This window comes from Colossoma macropomum, unplaced genomic scaffold (assembly GCF_904425465.1).
Source record: "Colossoma macropomum unplaced genomic scaffold, Colossoma_macropomum, whole genome shotgun sequence".
Taxonomy (NCBI): Eukaryota; Metazoa; Chordata; class Actinopteri; order Characiformes; family Serrasalmidae; genus Colossoma; species Colossoma macropomum.
The window spans coordinates 8,962,393-8,985,942 of record NW_023494791.1 but is presented as its reverse complement, the minus strand read 5'-3'; the positions used below and the strand labels follow the sequence as shown (position 1 = coordinate 8,985,942).

General features: G+C 38.4%; 1 protein-coding gene across 3 annotated transcripts; it reads right to left on the bottom strand.

The window, feature by feature from the left end:
- Positions 1-81: 81 nt before the first annotated feature.
- LOC118810204 (transient receptor potential channel pyrexia-like) lies at positions 82-21,129 on the bottom strand. Of its 3 annotated transcripts, none has more exons than XM_036573792.1 (21): positions 20,836-21,129; positions 18,652-18,773; positions 18,387-18,510; positions 15,706-15,845; positions 15,517-15,603; positions 13,806-13,956; positions 13,535-13,696; positions 11,865-11,974; positions 10,158-10,266; positions 10,046-10,074; positions 9,830-9,921; positions 9,171-9,285; positions 7,801-7,971; positions 5,907-5,977; positions 5,648-5,815; positions 2,871-2,989; positions 2,572-2,776; positions 2,259-2,466; positions 2,090-2,175; positions 452-615; positions 82-298 (listed from the first exon to the last, which is right to left on the bottom strand). In XM_036573792.1, exons 2-21 carry the CDS (start codon positions 18,727-18,729, stop codon positions 255-257), a joined length of 2,433 nt encoding a protein of 810 aa, XP_036429685.1. In that variant the 5' UTR covers positions 18,730-18,773; positions 20,836-21,129; the 3' UTR covers positions 82-254. The 3 variants fall into 3 exon arrangements, with proteins under 3 accessions (XP_036429685.1, XP_036429686.1, XP_036429687.1); XM_036573793.1 differs by having other exon boundaries at positions 18,652-18,770; XM_036573794.1 differs by lacking the exon at positions 82-298 and having other exon boundaries at positions 482-1,130.
- Between the last annotated feature and the right edge of the window lie 2,421 nt (positions 21,130-23,550).

The following is a 23,550-nucleotide window of genomic DNA, read 5'->3' as shown; positions in this document are numbered from 1 at the left end:
CAATGTTCACATATGACGTTGAACACTTTTATTTAAAAAAATAAATAAATAAATAAAATCAAAAAACAAGAATAAAATCAGTTTTCCATGGTAAGGGCCCTTTAATGCAAAATTCCCTGCCATCTGTACCAGAGCTCTGATCAATATTACACCACTGTCCTCATGTCGTTAGAGTTTGTTGTACAGTTTCCACACATGTTGTCTCTGTTTCAGAAAGTCTCCTTACAGTCCAAAGTCAAGAACCAAAATATGGCTCATTTGGCCATTCCAGTAGATGTAGTAGGAACATCCTCGGCAGCTGTGAACATAAGCACAACCATGTGAGTGATTGTAATATGTTGTTATGGTTAGATTAAAGTCTAAAGATGAAGACAAACTGCATGACTCTTCTCAAATTTCCTTCTCTCATGCTGAGATGAAGAGTTTATTCAGACCTCAAAGAGACACTCACATACTGAAGGCTTTGACTGAATCAGTTGGCGCAGCAGTGCCTGCAGTTTCTTTACATCTTCTCGTAAGTCTCGCAGATCCTGACACTGTTGCTGTTGGTTGTTTTCAAGTTTTCTCAGAGTGGCAAGATCTTCTCTTTGCACTGGAGATGTGGAGCTTTTCCGTCTATAAAGAATGGGTTCATAAGCTTTTACACATTCTTTTCTGGAAGGTCACTGGTCAAATTATGCATGATGGAGAAATACAGTACTGTGCAAATGTCTGAGACCATCTCGTCATGCATTTAATGGCCATTAAGTACAAGATAATATTTTTTTAAAGAGATATTGCTGAGGAGATTAGGTACAAAATAATTTACTTGTACAGGGAAGAGGGAAGGCAAATAAAAATAAGAGAAAAACTAAGAGTTTCCAAAACTGGAGTTTTGAAAAATGATTTAAAGCTAGAGAGAAAATGGGGCTCCTAACAACGGTGCGAGACCCTGTAGACACCAAAACTGTCACCATCAGAGCACACACAGCACTTAAAGCTTTCATCTTTGAGAGAGAGGAGAAAATCAAGCTCCACTCTTCTTTCAGATCTGAAAAAATCCACAGGTGTTTCTGTCCATCCTTCCACTGTGAGAAGACGACTCAGCACTATGGGCCTGAAAGGATGAGTAGCTGTCAAGAGGAACCTCACTGAGGAAAGGAAAAAGATACATCAAACAAAGAAACTGCTGGTGTTCTCAGAACAATGGACTGACCCTCAACATCACTAATGCATTTGGGATTACTTGGATTGTGAGAAGCGGAAAATGTAACCAACTTCTGAGACAGAACTTTGAAGGTGTGGAAAAATATCTGTGTAGATTTCTTTGAAAAACTGAAAGCAAGTCTCATAAAAATAATGAAAGCTGTAATAGGCAAAGGGTGGACACTGTAAATCCTGAAAAACGTTATATTTAGTTATGTATATGTTTAGTTCTGCGTAATCACCGATCAGGCATAACATTATGACCACCTCCTTGTTTCTAAGCTCATTGTCCATTTTATCAGCTCCACTTACTACATAGGTGCACTTTGTAGTTCTACAATTACAGACTGTAGTCCATCTGTTTCTCTGCATACTTTGTTAGCTCCCCTTTTACCCTGTTCTTCAGTGGTCAGGACCCCCATGGACCCTCACAGAGCAGGTACTATTTGTGTGGTGGATCATTCTCAGCACCGCAGTAACGCTGACGTGGTGGTGTGTTATTGTGTGTTGTGCTGGTATGAGTGGATCAGACACAGCAGTGCTGCTGGAGTTTTAAACACCTCAGTGTCACTGCTGGACTAAGAATAGTCCATTAACCAAAAATATCCAGCCAGCAGCGTCCTGTGAGCAGCGTCCTGTGACCACTGATGAAGGACTAGAGGATGACCAACACAAACTGTGCAGCAGCAGATGAGCTATCGTCTCTGACTTTACATCTACAAGGTGGACCAACAAGGTAGGAGTGTCTAATAGAGTGGACAGTGAGTGGACACAGTGTTTAAAAACTCCAGCAGCACTGCTGTGTCTGTGTGGGTGGTCTCTGACTTTTGAACAGTACTAAACAATAAGACCACTGTTTCAAAGTAAGACACTTATCATGCCATCAAGACCCAAATAAACCCACCTGGGACTTATCTTACTGTCATCTGCAGGAGCTGGTCTGGGTGGTTTTGTCTGTTTTTGTATGTCCAAATATTCATCCAGAGTATCCTGTAGAATTTCAGAGTTAGACCACTCTTTCTTTCGAACTGAAATTTGAGGAATTCAATCGGTCTGTCAGCATATTATGGTACCTTGATCTGTGCTGTGAGCTTCTTCGTCTCTTCATGCTGATCTGGATCAGTTGCAATGTTATCATCGTAAAATTCTTCAAGAGGGGCACAGTAGCGGTGGATGAACTGGTTGTCGTAGAAGCGACGCAGATGAGGCATGGACTCCTCTACCTGCAGGATGATGGACGCCTGTTGCATCACTGCATTGGCCAGTGCGTTGTCATACACTCTACAGAAACAATGCGCAGAAGCTTTTTTTTTGAAGCACAAATAAAATGCCTACCATCCAACAACAACTACATGACACAATAGTCATTTGTTTTCTCTCTTCTACCTCTGGAAAGTGTGAGACAGCAGGGCAATCATCAGGTTGACACACAGAACAGCAGACAGGGCCAGGAATGTCCCGCAGAGCAAGTGAGCCATGATGGAGTCCACAGCCACCATGGCATCAAACTCATATTCATCCACCAGGGTCATCCGGTACAGACTGTAGAGCAGCTGAGGCACTGTCCGCATACTGGGAACATCAGCTAAGCCTTAGAGCAAAGAGTGGGCTTAGCTTAGCTGAAACATGGGAAACTTACAATATAGTCTATCATAAATCTTATTCAAATAAATATGACATCTCACCTCCAAATATAATCCAGAAAGCACAGGCGTATGGGATGTAGATCTCAGCATACAAGAAGAGGAAGCGCAGCACAGCACTCACAATCTTCCCCAGCATGACAATAAAGGGACCCATAACCCTAAGGATTGATAGAATATCATTGATTTGTTGATGGTTTTATTAATCAGGGAACTGTGATAGTGTTGGTTAGAATTCCTGGCTGTAGTACAGAACGTGTGAACTGGTTTCCCTCGCAGTGGAGGCTGAGAATAAGAGAACAAAAGTTTGGCATTGACCAACTTCTTTGCCCAGGCTATAATTCTCCTAACTAAGGACTCTTTTAGGGACCCTACCCACCAGGACCATTTCTTGCTATAAGCGGTATAAGCAGTCACTTTTTTTCAAGTAGTAGTAAGTTTTGCCCAATCATATTTGTCTGCAGAGCCACAAAGCCAAAGTTTCAAGCCAGCAATTTCACTCCAGCAGGTTCAAGCCAGTGGCATTCAGCACATGTGCCAACACTTGTTTTGGATTTTCTCAGCGGGTTTGAGGCTAATCACCATTTCAGTCATTTTATGTAGGTTTCTAATACATTTGTGATAAATTTGCATTGGGCTAATGATATATTTTAAAGCTTTAGACCAAAACAAACTTTGTTTCTTTTGGTTTCTGATGGTTTTTGTAATGTGTTTTGGCCTTTGGTTTAAACCATTAACCAGTGGTTGATTCATATATTGGCAACAATATCTCTTCCTGAATGCTAATATGTTTGGCGACACATACAACCAGCACAAACAGCCGCCTGTTTACATCAGAGATGCTATAAATGAGGAGACTGGCCACTGGCTGAAATATGAATGGGAACGCTTGTAACGCTCAATTTTCCTATAAGGACTTTCTTTACACAGCACAATTGCACTTTCCTACTGCGCATGTGTTCCACTGGCCTGAAACTGCGGGAGTGAAACAGTCAGACCCTTCTCAAGTTTTGGGGATCTGTAGAGAAAAGGTGTAATTGCCTGGAAGAACGTTTTGAAATGTGGGTTATGTTTTGGTCTCCTTCCCCAGTCAGATGAATCAGATGATTGTGAGTGAATTGAAAGAGTATTCAGTGAGAACTCAGTCAAAGCTTGGTGAAGGACGTGTTCCGAGGATGGAAGTGAATTATCTACTATTGTCTTCTGAACGTCATCAGTATAATGTTGATTTTGCATTTAAGACCTAAACACCTAGCTGGACCTTCTTTTTGAGCCTGTACGTGTGATGTTAATAAGTAAAGACATATGAAGTGTTTTACAAGAACACCATGTGAAGGCTGAAGGGAAAAGGGTCACACAAGGGTAAAAGTGGAGTTATATGACGTCAGGAGTATGAACTTAAGAGCATATACTGCAATGTACAGTCATATGCAAAATTTAAACAAATTACAAATGACATGTTTTGTAAAAATATCAATAAAATGAAAATAAGTTAACACCTCCTCTGCCAGGAACAAATTTAAATACAGTATAGTTTCTATAAAACATACAATATAAAATATGCCCTAAACCTTGCACAGGCTAAAAGGTTACATTTTGTGTTTTATTTTCTCCCCCAACATGTTGACAAACAGCAAATTGAGTAAAAGGATTTTGTTGCAAAATGCATTATAGACCACTTTAAAGAATTTTCTTTTTTGTGATACAAGTTGTTGGGAGTGGGCTTTACACATACAAGAAATATCAATGCTATAGTACAGGGGTGTCCACTCTTAGGGCTGATGTGGCTGCAGGTTTTACTCCAAGCAAGCTGACCCTAACCTGATTCTATTTGTTTAATCAGTTGGTCTTACTCTTTAAACATTTTATCAGGTGACCTCCTGCTTTGTTGGCATGAAAACCTGCAGCCACACCGGCCCTCTGCGGATAAGATTGGACCCCTGCTATAGTACAATCTGAATCATCTTTTTAAGAGAAAAAAAATGTGTTTTCTATAAATGTCAGCTGTTGTTCTTTTCAAAAAGCTCATTACATCCAAACTTTTTACAAATGGATATAGAATGTTTTGGAGTGAAACTCCATTGTGCATTAAAGGGGTGCTGTCAGTATGGGGTGTGTTAATTTATTTTCACTTAGAAAATCAACAAAAGATGTAATTTGACCAGGGGTGCTGAAACTTCTGCATACAACTTTACATATAATTTACATAAAATATCTACTGTTCACATCTTAAACAGTACATAGTGTATGTACATGTAATGCACTTATAATGTAGACAACATGATTCATGAACACTGTTCATGGTTTTGTTTATTATTTTGTGATAGATATTTTCTATTGAAATTTGTGTCGAGACTGGAGAGAAATTCCTTGTCCATCTTTTATCTGGCGAAAGAAAAGATTCTGATTCTGATTTTCAGTACAGGATGTATGAAATATGCATCGGTCATCATTGTACATCCTGTTCTTCTAACTGGGGACTTTAACCATATGGTGCGCAAGCCTCTGATGCCTATGTTTCCATGGTTACCCTGCCGTTGAGCAGATGTTACCATGGTTACATAGGCACAAAGGAGAAACCACCTGTAGTGCATGGCGAAACCTGAGAAAAGCCACATGGTGGTGTAGGCCGCTAACCAGGTGTTGCCATTCTTCTTCTGGCATTCTGTCTGAGAGACCACATTACCACGGCAGCCAACGGCCCAAGCCAGGTGTTACTAATAACGCCTTTGGTCTGCCGGATGTATAACCATGGCAACTGTGGCTACTTGCCAGGTGTCCCTATTAGAGTTTGGTGATGCTGAAGTGATGCTTGTTACCTAAAGGCTCGAACATGCTTCATCAGCCTCAGCCAGAGGAAGATGATGGCCACAGCGAAGATGCGGAGGCTGTACGTTCGGAGCGTGCGGGACACCAGGTAGATGTCGGCCAAGTGGACCCCCAAAACTGATATCAGCAATATATACACAAGCCAATCAAATATATTCCTGCAAGACAAATATTAATGAAATAAGACTGTTTGGCTGTCACACTGCTTTATTGCTTATATTCTATAACAAAAGAATTCCAGGCTTCTACCAAGGGTCTTGTGAGTAGCTCCCCTTCAAATTGTAGATGAACTTGATTTGCCCCTCTAAGTAATGACGTTCCTTGAGGACAAAATAAAATACATCAGTGCTTTTAGGGGCATCAGTTAATTTATCCGCATGGATGTAAATCACTATCTGAAGAGCTGGAAATGTAACAAATTGCAACTTTACTAACAAAGCAAGCTGTTCAAATATTACCAGTAGCACAGATTTTGAAAACATAATCTGTATAAAATTATATGGTTTTCTTTGTTGCTGTTGTCCAGTAGCAATGGCAGTAAATTAGTCAGAATTGTTAGGATAACACCTTGTCCTAACAGCAAGTGGCGTGGGTGACAATGACAAAACCGAAATGCTCCCGCTATAATAAATTAAGGTACACCAGCTGTGAGTGGAAGAGTGCGGTGTGGTGAGGTGCAGTTTGACATGCTATTTTTGACGGACGCCTCATTTGTACTTTCGATGCATCGCATCACTCTATTCCACCTTGAAGTGGATGAGGAGAAATGCATCCATGAAGTGGAGAAAGAGAGGATCTCTACAACCAAACAAACTGGCTATTTCCACATATGTGTGGGGAATTAGATTCAATTGTCTCTCATATGGCTTGGAATAAAATAAATACTATAGAATATCATTACAGACAATATAAATTGTACCTTAGCCCACTAAGGTAAGTCGGTTGACCAAAAAATAGATGTTATCTGCTTTAGGGATTTCAATCATTATTATTGATATATTACAACTATGTATTATTGTATTATTATTTTTTATTTACCTTTAAAATATGTACCTAATTATCTAAAATATTTATACACTGATGATAAATAGCATAGCTAGCTAGGATACTCATCCAGACATGTTATAAAGGAGGAGACCGATCACTGGTTGAAATATAAATGGAAAATCTTGTAATGCTCAACATGGCATCTGTTTGTGCCCTTTAATAAAGAGAGACGTTTTTTGTCAGATTTTACCAGTGATTTCAAATGTTTTTGGAACGGTAATTTTGGCCATCAGCTTTTTTTTGAGTATTTTCGTCTCTCCACATTCAAAGAGATGGAAGCCTGGGCTGGTATGACTGTTAACAACTGCCTGGCAGTGTTGCCAAGATGGCCACTGAGTAAACAGACTTCCCTATAAGGACTTACCATTTTAGCTAGAGCTTTGAGCTTTTTCTGACAGGTCTGTGGTTTGTTTACGTTTCGACATCACACACACTTGCCATTTCTGCCGTAGACAGACTAGGCTTTGCGACACAATGCACTACTATGTTAGCTAGATAGCTTTCGTTAACGTAGCTGCTGAAAGTTAGCTTGTTAAAAGACTGATTAAACAGGACTTTACAGCACTTATGTTTGTGATTAAATATGTTGTGTAAAGATAAATACAACCCATCTTTTAGCAAACTTTATTGAAACACTAGAAGTGATGATGTAGAACAGAACTGTCCTCCTCATCATTTAATATTGCTCTGACTAGCTCCAGCATTAACGTTCATTAATCTGAAGAGACAACTTTGTAAACTCAAACCTCCTCTTATTAGACATGGAAACCTCCTGCTCTAACCTGCCGTCGCTGAAAGGTTTCATTTTTTTATTTGAATTGTCTGTCTCCCGTTAAAACCTTGTAACGTTGGTTTATTTTTAAATAATGTAATTTTTTTAAATGCACTCCTCTACATGCTTTGAAGTTGTGCTTTGTGCTATTCAATTTTCAGTATGTTAGCATAAGACAAGTGCTGTTGATGCTGCCAGGTGGCCTGAAGCGAAAGTTTGACAGATCTAACAAAGTAACTAAAGGAGGCGGGTCCTGTCAGAATTATATTATGATCAGCTATGAAAGTGCTGCTCTCCTCTGTAGTGTGAGTGCGAGTGTGTTACCTCAGGCCACATGGGGTGCGTTCGGGCCAGGTCTTCTCTGAGTCTCTGTTCACTCCACTGCTGCCAGTCCTGCAGCTTTCTGCCAGAGTGCAGCATCTCCATCACCTCTCTGTACACCTCTAACACAGTCAGCCCTAACGCCAACACCACCACAAACACACGCCACCAGTCCTGGACAGAGAGGATAGACAGTGGTATGCAAAAGTTTGGACACCCCTGGTCAAATTGGGTATTTTGCTGATTTTCTAAAATAAATCTTTTCTCTTTAGAGGATCTGTAAATGTAAATATAGCATTGTCTGCAAATTTTAATGCACAATTTCTATTTCTTTAACATACTGGAAAAAAAAACATAAAATGTGCCATAAGTTTTGCACAGGCCACAATTTAAATTCAGCAAATAAATAGTAATTGTGCAACTGTTTTGGGATATTTTCCAGGACAAACCAGATAAACAAGGGCATGTTGGTGGTCCTGATTGAAAGTGTTTTTTAAAAAAAGCTACATGTTTTAATTCTTAAACCTAAGGTAGCCCAAAAAGATGTTTACTGTGGTTAATGTTAAGGTTAGCATTAGAGTTAGACTCGAAAAGTACATACAACATATTCTATATTGGTAGGTACATATATAATACATATGGGACAGAATCCCACACCCTAGTCCAAGGTACAAAGGTATATAAAACAAACGTGTCTGTGTGGGTGTGTGGCTATCAAAGCAGGAGGATCAGCTTTTTTTTCTGCTGTGCACTGATTTTTCAAAAATTCTTTATAATTTAATCATTATAATGGAAAGAAATAGAAACATTCAGAGTTGTTTGATATATAATGACAGAAAACTGATTTCTATACAGGGGTGGTGATGAACCCGGGGTCATGAATTCTACAACAAAAACAATGTCATTTTATTTACTATCCAAAACTAGCAATGAACTTAAAAGTCTACAAGTTTTCATAAGTGATGTTGATGATTGTAAAGTAATGGTACATCAGCTTTATTTGGTTACTACACACCCTTCACACTCTATCTGTCCACCACGAAACCTATTTTAAAAATAAGTTTTATTAAACGTATATATTTAGAAGAAATGTTCTCTTTTAATACAAAAGTCTATCTCAGAATTATCTCAGGCATCAGGTAGCGTGTTAGTAACCAATCATGTAATAACTTTCTGTGGGGTTTTGTCAGACATCTGGTTCCTATCATCACCACTGTGAACAATTCTGACTCAGTTTCTTTACAATGGAGTATTTCACACCAAACCACTCTGAATGACTCTGTTAACATCTTAACCATATAATTATGCACTGTGCGCTATGGGTCTGCTAATGGAACACTGTGTTTCTGTGTGGTTTGTAAAGTGCGTCTTACCTGAGGAAAAACATAGCGCTCACCCTCCTCTCGCGATACAGAGACAGATATGGCCACTATTGTCCAGGAAACAATAAATAAAAAGTTGAGTAACAGGAGAATCCAGGCACCCAGTCTGTGGAGAAACAAATTACTCACTTGTTAATCAAAACTAATTGCCTTGGTAATTAAAGGGGAATTCCACCAAATTTTCTAATTTGCTAGATAATTAAATGGTTAAGATGTAAACAAAGTCATTCAGAGTGGCTTGGTGTGAGATGCTCTGTTCTAAAGAAACTTACTGAGTCAGTATTGTTCACAGTTGGGGTGATAGGAACCAGACGTCTGAAGAGTTACATTATATATAATTAGTAAATGAAGTATCATATAATGACTATGAAAACATTGCCTGATAGCTGAGACATTGATTTACAACAGCTTTTTATATAATATTTTGACCTAAAATGTCTTTTTAAGAATCCATTCATAGCAAAGAGCTAAATGCTGAGTGTTGTAAAGCAAATTTCATGCCTTTCTCTAAAAACACAAACACTCTGAGTGACTTTGTTCACACCTCAAAGATTTAATTCTGTGTAAAATTTGAAAAATCGGTGGAATTCCCCTCTAATGTGTGTGTATTTAAACATTACAGAAAAATAAAAAGCCCACCAGTACTTTACCTGGCATACAGGTTCCATTTGACCATGATAAGCTTCAGAACTACAGGATGCATAATGAGATCCAGCTTTCCTTGATGGACGATGAACTCCAGCTTTTCAAGAGTGAGAGAGAGTATTATTACAGTCAGTCAGTCACAGCAGGAGAAATGATTTAGTTATATATGACAACCGATATGAATAGTACAATGAAGTCTTGGCAGTTTGAGGGTGGTGTACCGGGGATGTCGGCTCTCTGCAGACTCTCCCTACAAATTAAGCAAATATTCAAAATAATTATCTGAGCAACATCACAGGGATCCGCACACTTTCCTCTGAGCAGTGCAGTTACCTTTTGAGTCGGTCTTGCGTGTGGGATCTGGCTCCAGCAGCTGAAGGTAGAAGAACTGCTGCCGGGTCATTCGGTCTTTCACACAGAACTGATTCAGTGCCAGATTGGCCTGTGGAGAACACACAAGACCTTTTCATGAGAACACTTGTTACAATCTATCAATAAAGATGAATGTATAAAAATGGTTCTATGGAGTGATGCCATACACTCATAAAAAATATGGTTCTTTAAGGGTTCTTTAGTGAAGAAAATGGTTCTATATAGAACCATTAACACTGAAAGAATCCTTTGCATGATTAAAGCATTCTTTAGAATGTGTTGTGATATAGAACCTTTTTGAAAATGGTTCTATATAGCACCCAAAAGGGTTCTTCTATGGTTATGATGTCAAGCTTGTAACAGTAGACGAACGCTTTTGGGTGCTATATAGAACCGTTTTCAAAAAGGTTCTGTATAGAACCATCTACGGCACGTTCTCCATCAATCTAAAAAACACTTTCATGATGCAAAGAACCCTTTAATCATGCAAAGGGTTCTTTCAGTGTTCATGGTTCTTTGCTAAAGAACCCTTGAAGAACCATGTGTTTTAAGAGTGTAGAACCACTTTTAGTTCCCTGACGAACATTTCAATGGATGGTTCATTAACCTCTTCAACTCTGAGACCTTTATGGATTATTACTCAGGAATTAAAACATCACAAACTGTTTAAGTTACATAAATGAGGACTGGAAGTCTGGATGCGGCAACAGCTTCACGGAGTTTAAGAGGTAAAACAATCATTGCTGTAAATGAGATGTGAAGAGTCTTTTTAAAGTGAAGTGTAATGAACAATATTGCATAAAAGTCAGAGATCACTTATTTGATAAAAAAGTATAAGATATTAACCTTTCAGTGTCAGGAAAAAATGAGAGAACAGATATTTAACAAACGATTTCACAAAAGCTTTAACAACTAAATATAATATCACAGATTTCAGTGTTTACTGTGTTCACTCTTCATCTTTATTACAGCTTCCATTGTCTTCAGGAGACTTTCTTTCAGTTTTTCAAAGAAATCTGCAGGGATGTTTTTCCACACTTCCAAAGTTCAGTCTTAGAAGTTGGTTACTTTTTCTGCTTCTCACAATCCAAATAATCCCAAATACATTCAGTGATGTTGAGGTCTGGACTCTGGGGTGGACAGTCCATTGTTTTAAAACACCAGCAGCTTCTTTGTTTGATTTTTTCTTTTTTTTTCTGGGTCTATTTCCTTTTCTCAGTAAGAGCTTCTTGTCAGCTACACATCCTTTCAGACTCATAGCGCTGAGTCGTCTTCTCACAGTGGAAGGATGGGCAGAAACATCTGTGGATGTTTTTAGATCTGAAGCAGCTTGATTTTCTCCTCTCTCTCAAAGATGAAAGTTCTTTTTATCTGGTGGGGACAGTTTTGGTGATCTATCAGGTCTTGCATGGTTAGGTGTCCCGTTTTCTCTGTAGCTTTCAATAATTTTTGAACTTCAGTTTTGGAAAGTCCTGTTTTTACACTTATTTTCCTTTGACCTTCTTCTTTCTTATGCAAGTGGATTATCTTATACCTTCTCAGAAATATATCACCTGTAAACTGAACAACTTATGTATTCATTATTTCCATGTAATATGGAAATAATTAAATGAGGGATGGTCTCTGGCTTTTGCACAGTACTGTACGTGGTGGATGAATGGCACGTACCACTGATGTCATCTTGCCAATCATGGCTGTAATGCACAGCTGTCCATCAGCATCCCGTACACCAGCATCCGCCCCCAACTCCAACAGCGTGCGTGCAGCTTCACTGCGATCTTTGAATATAAACACACACAGGTTTGAAATTTGAAATGTTCCAAATAAAGCCTGATTCTCACTGTTACTTTCAGTTAAGAACATTGAAAATCTTTTGGCCCAAAGGCAGTTTATACACCTGAAAAGTCTGAGTGCTGATCATTGCTGCCGTTAGATACAGTGTGTGAGATTTGACATTTTCCCCAGATATAACTTTTCCGTTCTTTTCTCCAGTTAGAGCAGTAGAAAAAAAAGAAACAAAGCAAAGGGCTCAAAGCAAAACACTGTAGGATCTAAAAAGCATTCTGTTTAATCTGGTATGTTACTGGAAAACCTAGCCATCTCCAAAAGTTTTGGTGGGGAGTGCACACAGTCTTATGCAAAGTTAAACAACCCCTGGCCAAATTCCATGTTTTATTGATTTTCTAAGTCAAAATAAATAAACCATCCTCTACAGAGAACACACTTCTGCACACTTTAATACGCAAATACTGTTTATTTGCTGAAGTGAACACTGAAAAAATATAAAATGTGGCCTGTTTAAATGTTTTATATTTTTTATATTTAAAGTTTTTTTTTTTTAAATAAACTAAATTCAGTAAATAAATAGAAATTATGCACTACAATTTGCAGAAAAAATGCCATATTTAAACCTGTTCCCTTAACTTTTACACCCAGAAATTCAACAAAACACATCATTTGACCAGAGATGGTCAAACTTTTGCGCATGTCCGTACATACATGAACACACAGGCCTTTGTAATACACCAATGACGTTGATATTCTAAGATAATACTTATAATATTAGAACGGCCTTCAGGCGTCTCTAAAAACAAAGACACAAAAGCTGCGTCCCAAAGTCTAAGCTGCAGCTGAGGTAGGCTGCATTTCTCGGCCGCTACATCATAGCAGGCCATTCCAAAGTGAAAGACCCTTCATATACAGTCTGTAAATGCAGCCTACAGTCAGAGTGGTTTCAAGGACGCATTAGATGTTCCCTTTCAGGCCTTCGGTTACCCACAGTTCTCTGCGCACGAACGACGCAAAGGAAAAAAACAGCACCATAAAATGGCAAAAAACGAAGCAGTTGGAGCAGAGCTTGCTTTAAAATGTAAGTTGTTCACATCCTTGATTTTGTGTTTGTTACCTTATAAAGTGTAAAATGACTGATCAATTAAAGCATTCATCCATATATCGTATATCGTCCATACATCGTGTTTTATGTAGAAGTATTTGTGTATATGTAGTTTATCGTACAACATAAGAACATCTCCATTTCCGTGAAGAAATGAAAAAGCAACAAACACAATGCAACAGGCTCCAATTTCTCTCACCAGCTCCTTCACAAGTTTCACGACCGCTCTGGTGACGTCACCACGCAGCCTCATTAGGACTGTTCCATTTGCGTGACCAATAGGCTACTAAGGAGGAGTCCTCATAAGACAGTCCTACCGAGGACCCGCACTACTTTGGCTGCAGCCTAGGCTTTGGAACGCAGCTACAAAGTGTCATTGATGCAAAGCACCAGCATGTAGTACCGCAAAAGTCCTAGAAAGCATAAAACCCTATAAAAGCATTACCCAGATTGGCAGCTAGTTGTAGAGGAGTCCTCTGTTTGTAGTCATGTGCAGCAATGTCTGCTCCGTTCTGCAACAGAATCTGAATTGCTCCAATGGCATCATTCTTAGCAGCAAAGTGTAGAGGTGTTTGCAGGTCTTTGCGAGTTCGTGCCTCAATGTCAGCTGAAACAGCAGAGACAGTGACTAAGATGCAGTATCAGCCCACAGTTCATCATCTGCAACATACAGAGACACTAAAAGATTTACACATTAAAAGTATGCATGATCACACCTCCTCTTTCTAGAAGAAAACAAATCATATCTTCATAGTCCAAGGCCGCGGCCACATGCAGGGCTGTGACCCCAAACGCATCAGCCCTCAGGATATCTGCTCCTCGCTCCAGGAAGAATCGCATCACATCTACATTCCAGGCCCGAGAGATCTGCCAGAGCGCATGATAAACATATACAGTCATGTGCATAAAGCAATACACTAAGCTGCCAGTTGGCTAGTTTATCATATACACCTACCATATAGGTGCACTTTATTGGTTTAAACTTATTGACTGTAGCTCATCAGTTACTGCACAATTTTCTAGCCCCCTCTAACCCATCCTACAATGGACAGGACCACCACTGAACAAATATGATTTGGGTTGTGGACCATTCTAAACATGGCAGTGACACTGACATGGCAAGTAGCAGTTGTGCAGGTATGGGTGTAACTGGCACAGCAGTGTTGCTGGGGGTTTTACACACCTCAGTGTCACTGTTGAGATAGGAGTAGTCCACCACAACCAAAAATATCCAGCCGGCAGTTGTTCTGTGGTCACAAACTGACCACTGATTCAAGGCCTTTACACACTCAGCTGGATTAATTTGTGCAATTTATTTAGACATCAAAAAATTAAACTGATTACATGTACAACTCATGATATTTTGCATACCAAACCAGGGCAAAAATGCTGTGTTATTATATTTGCCCTCTGTTCAATACAATTTCTCTTTTATGAAAATTCTCACTCCACCAATTAACATTGTTATTAGTATGTCCTCTGCTTTGTCATGTACTGTGCTAGCTAGAGATGGGCAATATCACTAATTTCCTTTTTGATCCAGTACCAAGTAATCCTAAGGCTATATCCTGATACCAATACCCATACTTTTAAAGGGGGGATTCTTTGTGATGTCCACAGTGAAAGCCAGTAAAAAAAAGTGGACATTAAATTATATTTGAAAGCCATTGAATTAGCGTCAAATAAACTGCCACCTACACTGTTTAAATAACTCCAAATGATTGGCCATCATAGAGCATTCACTGTGTCTCATGGCAGTCTGGGCCTGTGAGTGTCAAGAGCAGAAGGTGAATGTAGAAGAAAGAGAAGTTCCTATCCTACACATTTATTTAATATTGCCTTTTTTATGTTTTCACTATAATTTAATAATACTGATGTATAGTCATCTTACTGCTTAAAGAAAACACCCAGTGCCGATATTGAGGATCAATTCCTGAAAAAGTATCAGGATTGTAAGTATCAAAATTAAAGTATCAATTCGTATCCTTGCTAATGCTAACATTTCCATAAGCAGCTCAAACTGGGCTATGCTCATCTGAGCTGTGTGTGAATGCTCTCATGAAGTCCCAACTCCTGAATGAGGCAGTGAAGCTCACTGTGCTTCTTTCTGTTTTCCAAAATGAAAGTAAGCTGGTCTTTTTGTGAGGATCACAGGACGTATTTTTGCACTTGGAAACTAAATTCTGCCTGTTTCTTTGTTAGTTTTTGCTTCATGAACAAAATGGCAAATAAAAAAATCATGTGTTGACCACAGTGAATAGCTTTGATGTAAAAAAGTATGTCAGAACATTTCACATTTCATATTGTTCAAGGCAGATGTAACCAGTAAAACTGCCAAGTTTGAACATTAAACATTTCTTTTGCCTTATCTTCACAAACACAGTGTGAACCCATCCAGCCTGTTGCTCATAAGAAAGTTTTGCTCACCTCATGCAGGGCAGTCTGTCCATATTTGTCTGTGGAGTTGGGGTCAGCTCCCTCTGTGAGGATACTGTTCAGGTACTGCAGGTCCACCTACAGGGCCAGTCAGATAAATACAACTGAATAACATCCATTCATTCTCCACTGCACTGCACATCTTTGGCCTGCATACAGGTAAATACCGCCATGCACTACCTCATCTGAGTCCTTGTTGCTGGCAGCCAGAACTCTGAAGTGATCCAACAGGCGCTTATTTAGATTTTGCTCTTTATCACCTCCATCTACAGCATCTTCATCCCCGGCAAGACCCTTGTACTTGCTCCCTACAGGTTCGTCTGCCAAGAGAAGGAGAGATTAATGTGAGGAATGAAAAAATGCAACTGAGATGTGTAGACAATGACCTGGTAACTGGAATCACTACCATTCATGACTGTTTGTAAACACTAGTCATATTAGTACAATTTTTATTTTATTCAGTAATAATTTATACAATGTGGATTTCAGTAGTTTAAACTAGACATTAAATTATATTTTAGATGAATATTTCAAGATTTTTTGAGAACAAGAATAATATACCGTAACTGGATTTACATTTTCCAAGGCGAGAAGACAATAGCTTTAAAGCTGAATAATTAAATGAAAGAAAAAAAGAAAGCAAGAAAAAGAGAGAAAGAAACAGTTAAAAATGGAAAGAGAGAAAAGAAGAGAGTGTCTCCTCCAATAATATTATTTCACAACAATAAAGCATTGAATTAAAATATTAGCAAGGAAACAAGAAGGAAAGAATTTAGCACTATCAAAAAGAAAGAAAGAAGGAATGAATGAAAGAATGAAAGAAGGAATGCAATAACATCAGAAAGAAATAAAAAAGAAAGGATTCAACACTGTCAAAAAGAAACAAAAAAGAGAGAAAGAATGGATACAAAGGAAAGAAGAAAACAAGAAAGAAAGAAAAAGGAAAGAAAGGAAAGAGGAAAAAGGAAAAGTAAGACAGACAAAAAAATTGAAAGGAAAGGAAAGGGATAGAAAAGAAAAGGAAAAGAAAAATTAAACACAGTTTGAACTGCGCATTAAGTGGTTCAGCATGTAATAACAGCTTTATGTGACAAAGAAAAAACTGAAGTTTATTTGAATTTTTTTATTGATGAGATTTCATTATTGAGACACAGACAGCAGGAACTGGACAGTGTTTCAGTTGGAGTGAAGACTAAAGAGACACCTGCATTTAGATCTACGGGAAAGACACCAAATATAAACAGGCTGTAAGTTGTGGCTGAAAGAGCACATTCAGTGAGAGTGATGCTCTGCAGTAGAGCGATATGTAAGGAAAACGAGGGGAGCAACTGTTCCTCAGATGATGGATAATGTCAATGCAGGACGTGATCAGACAAGAACAGTCCATCCACAACTACACAAAGAGAGATATTATAGTAGAGGTGCAGTGCATGAACCGCTCACTACAAAGATGAATGACCTTTTGAGAGTTCAGTGGTGTCAAAACCATCAGCACTGGACTATAGGAGAAAAAGTGATGTGGTCAGATGAGTCATCTAATACACTTGAAAAAAATTTGGGGAAAACTTTGTCACTTTTGTGTCATCGCCCAATCTTCCAGCTCAGACTATTTCTAATATGATTGGAATACATGACTAGTAATGACCTTGTTATGACTATAAAGCTTAGCAATCTTACTATTGATGTATATGTTTATGTATGTGTAACATACACAGATCAGACATAACATTATGACCACCTCCTTGTTTCTAAGCTCATTGTCCATTTTATCAGCTCCACTTACTATATAGGTGCACTTTGTAGTTCTACAATTACAGACTGTAGTCCATCTGTTTCTCTGCATACTTTGTTAGCCTCCTTTTACCCTGTTCTTCAGTGGTCAGGACCCCCATGGACCCTCACAGAGCAGGTACTATTTGGGTGGTGGATCATTCTCAGCACTGCAGTAACACTGGTGGTGGTGGCGTGTTAGTGTGTGTTGTGCTGATCTGAGTGGATCAGACACAGCAGTGCTGCTGGAGTTTTTAAACACTGTGTCCACTCACTGTCCACTATATTAGACACTCCTACCTTGTCAGTCCACCTTGTAGATGTAAAATCAGAGACGATAGCTCATCTGCTGCTGCACAGTTTGTGTTAGTTATCCTCTAGTTCTTCATCAGTGGTCACAGGACGCTGCCCACAGGACACTGTTGGCTGGATATTTTTGGTTGGTGGACTATTCTCAGTCCAGCAGTGACACTGAGGTGTTTAAAAACTCCAGCAGCACTGCTGTGTCTAAACCACTCCTACCAACACAACACACAATAACACACCACCACATCAGTGTTACTGCAGTGCTGAGAATGATCCACCACCCACATAGTACCTGCTCTGTGAGGGTCCATGGGGGGTCCTGACCACTGAAGAACAGAGTAAAAGGGGGCTAACAAAGTATGCAGAGAAACAGATGGACTACAGCCTGTGATCGTAGAGATACAAAGTGCACCTATATAGTAAGTGGAGCTGATAAAATGGACAATGAGCTTAGTGAGCTTAGCTTAATGTTATGCCTGATCGGTGTATGTGTATATACATGGGTGAGTGTGTTTGAAGAGTTTGAAGAGTGAGTTTGACAGTTTGTGCATACTGTCCCAGCCCTCTTGGAATCGATGTTTGAAAGTATGTAAGTCTAATGTATGAAAGGAGACAACACACAAACAGTGCTGTTAATACTGTGTTCTTGGCCTTAATGTGACCTTAACTCTAGCTATTCACATTAACACGCACACCTACACACAGTTAGTTATGCTTCACCTTAAAATGATTCTTTTGCATTTTTTAACGTGACAGAGTCTCTGATGAGGCTGTATGTGAAGTACCTGAGGGTTTCTTCCTCACACATTTTTGGGCAGCCCGTTTCCAGTGGCCCTGAGCGTAAGCTGCCCACTGGCTAACAGACTGCACCACTGAGGCTGACCTTACAGGGACGGAGGAACCGCTGACCTGCCAACACACACAGAGGGGTAAAAATCACTGGGGCTAAAACAGTGAAACGACATCTGCAAACAAGATGTTCTGTAAGTAAAGTGCTGTAGACAAACGTTACACACAGAACATGTGCAAAGATCAAATCTGCATTCTCACCGGACCGAGCGCTGCACTGCTGAGCTCCAGGCCGGGGTTATCAATGCCGCTGGAGCTGATACGGTTCAATCTCTTCATGCTCACCCCTGGTGCACTGGTATGTAGGATTCACTGGCTCCCTGCTATATATGTATCAGTGAGCGATGAGACAAAATCACATCACAATACTGTTATACAACACAAAGCATAGGTCACAATATTTCTTCTGAGGTTTGTTAACAAATTTGTACAGACAAATTCTCCTGCAAAACTGTGGAAGGCCTTGAAAAACAATGACTTCAAACAGTCAGTAGAAATAAGTTAAATAAGCTATATAGGTTAATATCACAATAGACTGACATCCAATCAGCCACTGAAATGTTCATTTGAAATCTTTGTTGGTGGTTATTAATGGTGCTTTTTCATTATGTGTAACCCACAGCTTAAAGGGGAACCCCACCATTGTTTCAAATTTTGTGCATAATTAAATGGTTAAGATGTGAACGTCATTCAGAGCGGCTTCATATTTCTAGAGAAATTTGCCGAATCAGAAATTCTTCAATCGTGAAGAAAGGAAGCACACATCTGAAGTTTTAATGTCTCCCTCACTGAAAGTTATTCTATGAAATATCATGAAAAGTTTATGAAACCTTTGCCTAAAGGCTTTACCACTGTAAAGGAATCTGAGGAAGAGCCATTTCACATCAAACCACTTTGAATGATTTTGTTTACATCTCAGGGATTAAATTATGTGAAAAAGTTAGAAAATTGAGAGTTTCCTTTAACAAGAATGTAAACTAGGTTGTTATTTATGTTTCACATTCAGACCCACAAATGTCTTTGGGTCAACCACATGTCTTCTGTGCTTTCATTCAAATTGTCATTAACAGCTGGCTGAAAGAATGAAGGAGGTAGTTACAGCTGTGCTACAGTGTCTCCAGCCTTTTGACTGCCGTCACATAAACTGTTCATAAACTGTGCTTAAATCGTTTCTCAACATAACCTCACTATCACTGCTGTTGGAACAAAACTTGTATCTCCAAAATAGTAACTTTACAGGAGAAGGAAAAAACCTACTTTACTTTTAATGTAAGTCAATAGAACCAGAATTTTTTCTATGTGATTTTTGGTCATTTCTTTTGGTCCAATCATCATGCAATTTACACACAACATGAAGGGCAACAGGCATTTTCAAATGACGTCAATTCTGACAGCAGCGATATGCTAAAATATGCGTTAGACAGATAACAAGGTCTGTTTATCTACTGTTATGATAGACAGACTATGCTTTCACAACAATTTCGAATTTGAAAGCTGTATTGAAGAGAAATATATGTGGTTGTTTAGTGTCCTAATAGTGATGATATTCATGGTATAGACAAAAAAGTACACTGTAATAAAATAAGTATTTTTACTGTTAAAGTGCTGTAAAATGTAATGGTCAAAACTAGTCTTTAAAATAAAGTTAAATGCATGTAAATAAATCATACATGTTGAAAAAAACCCTCATATCTCCATTTTTGTCATTTTTTACATTTTTACATAATATAAAAACTCCAGTTACCCTTTACATTGTGTTACATTTTCAACATGAACAGGTAAATAGAAATAGTACAGAATTACATGGAAAAAAAATCCATTAACCTTCATTACAAGTAACATTTTTTCCTTCTCCTTTAAAGTTACAATTTTGGAGAATCAAGGTTTTGTTTCGACAGTGACGATATAGTATATTTTAGCATAGCTGTTGTTACACAAGTTGAAATCACCTTTTTTCACATACATTTGTGTTTAATAGTTATTACTTTTGTTATTAATATGGTAAAATATTGTCAGAATAACTAGTTGAACTAGTGAAACTGTTTAAAGTAACAGGCAGTCTTTCTAAGAAATTAATAATAAAAAAAAAACTTTTAATGTTAATTAACGGTTAATGTCTGGCACACTGGCTGCCCGACTTTTTACTCTTTAGTAACAAATTAATTTTTTACACTGTATTGTGATATAATTTATCACAATAACAACATCATATCGTCATTGTCCACCCCCAGCTACTGGTACTGACTTCAGATTTGATCCACAGAAAATTCATAAATGGTCACTGGAGCACACAGATGACCCGTGTCCAGCTAAAAATGTCAAACAATGAATATCCAGTGAATATAACAAAACATTTAACTTGTAACAGAATGTGCTATACAATACCTTCCAACATCCACGGACTAAAAGATGAGGCCTCCAAGGTATATGTCTCTGTATAGCTTGCTAACAGGTGTGAACTGCAGAGTGTTCTTCAAGGGTCTTCTAACTCTGCTCATGTTTGTTTCCACTTGGTCCGTTCCTCAGCTCCCCCCGCCCAGTGAGTCGTAAAGAAAAGTACATGTGCTCATTACACAACAGTCCAACTCCCTTTAACTCATAAATGCTGATGTAATGACACAACATTTATCTCATTGTTTAACAGAGCAGAGGTTACAGGGTGATCCTCCCCAAGTTCTGCGAAAGGCTGAAAGAATGTTTATGACACCTTATCTGCTGATGCATGTCTTAAAGCACATCTAATTACCATATAAACAGCGGAACTCGGAGATAATCACCTGCATCAATATTAACATACATATGCCTCATCCTGCTGGATTGAATCACATTGCTTTGCTAAGTATGACTGACAGCATGACTCTGATGTACTAAAGCACAATTTACAGTTTGGAGCACATGATATTTGACAAGCAAGGCCTGACCGTCCCACTCTGAGTGGCAGGGATTAAATTACAGAAGCAAAGGCTGTAATAAAAGAGCAATTTAAGGCAATTTAGACTATTTTACCAGCACATTTGCCTGTTCTGCAGAATTGCATATCACTACGTGAAAAGCTCTTTACATTGGGTGAATATTTACATTATTTACATTACATTTAGTCACAAACAGACCAACAGATATTGGAATAAAACTTTATCCCGTTAACATGTACAGTACTGTGCAAAAGTCAGAGACCACCTTTCATTCATTAAACTTTCAGACAAAACAGCCAAGTAGAAGTTAATCATATTTTAGTTTTAAAAAAAGCAGGAAACTTATAATTAACAAAAAAATGACAGAGAAGCCTCCAACACTAAGTATACACTCTTAGCAAAAGGGTTCTATAAAGTACCAAAAAAGGGTTCTTTGGCCCTTTTTTGGTGCTACACTCTTAAAAAAGAAAATGGTTCTATATAGAACCAGGAACACTCCAAGAACCCTTTGCATGATTTAACGGTTTTTAGACTGATGGAAAATGTGCTATAGATGGTTCTATATAGAACCTGTTTGAAAAGGGTTCTATATAGCACGCAAAAGGGTTCTTTTATTGTTACAAGCTTGACATCGTAACAATAGAAGAACACTTTTAGTTGCCATATAGAACCATTTTTAAAAATGTTCTATATAGAACCATCTACAGCACATTCATACAAATTCTCCATCAATCTGAAAAACGCTTTTATGAGGCAAAGAACCCTTAAATCATGCAAAGGGTTCTTTCAGTCTTTATGGTTCTATATAGAACCATTTTCTGGACTAAAGAACCCATGAAGAACCATCTTTTTAAGTGTATCACATCTATCAGTATTCAGTTTGTCTACTTTGCTTTCTCATTTTTCGCATCTAAAATGGCCGATACACTGTTCAGATCTCTGAAATTAGATATGACAGATCACTCACATTAGAAAGGAGGAAGTCAAAGGAACATAAATGAAAAACAGGACTTTCATTAAAAGATTTTATTAAGATATCATTAAAGAAGTCATAAAAAGTGTAAGCATAAAAAGGTGGGACTCCTAATGACCATGCAAGGCCTGGTAGACCACCAACTGCCCCCATCACATAAACAGCACTTAAAGCTTTCATCTTTGAGAGAGGAGAAAATCAAGCTGCTTCAGATCTGAAAACATCCACAGGTGTTTCTGTCCATCCTTCCACTGTGAGAAGACGACTCAGCACTATGGGTCTGAAAGGATGTGCAGCTGTCAAGAAGCCTCACTGAGACAAGGAAACAGACAAAAACTGAGAAGTGGAGTCTGGTTTTATGGACTGATGAGTCTTAATTTGTAATCGGATTGTGAGAAGCAGAAAATGCAACCAACTTCTAAGACTGAACTTTGTAGGTGTGAAAAATATCCCTGTAGATAATTTTGAAAAACTGAGTCTCCTAAAAAGAATGGAAGCTGTAATAAAGGCGAGGAGTGGACACAATAAATACATTTTTATATTATATTTAGTTGTTGAGGCTTCTGTGTAATTTTCTGTTAATGTTTTCTGCTTTTATCTTGATGGTGAAAAATGGTACTTAATGACAGTTTCAACTGGAAATCAAATAAATGGAGGGTGGTCTCTGACCACTTTTTGTCCACTTTTTCAGAAACACCAACCTATTTCTTCCATCACCAGACATTTATGCGGTCCACTTACCCTCCACAAGCAGCAGATGGGCAATGATCTCTATTTGTGCACCAGTGAGACAGAACAAGTCAGTGTTTTTTAAGGTTAAGCTCAAGGTTGGACTTGAGAATTATGATCATATTTTTCTGCAGTTATGATCAAGACATAGAAATCTGATCACGCTGAAAAACAGTGCAAGTTGAAAAAAAGTGATGCATTGAATAATATACATGTATATTATTCCTACCTGAATAAAACATATTACATAAACACTATTATTGCCAAATATAAGTAAACTGAAAAGCGCAATGCAGATGTAATATATTGTATTTATGTGAAAATCATGTGCACATTTGAATCAATTCAATTCATCACTCATTCAGTGTAGAAAGAGAGAGCAGATACCAAACATCCTGCTGAGAATACTAATATCATCCACATTTAGCATTATAAATATTATACACAGCAGCTTAGAAATGCAGAGAAATGAAAAACGGCTCTGAG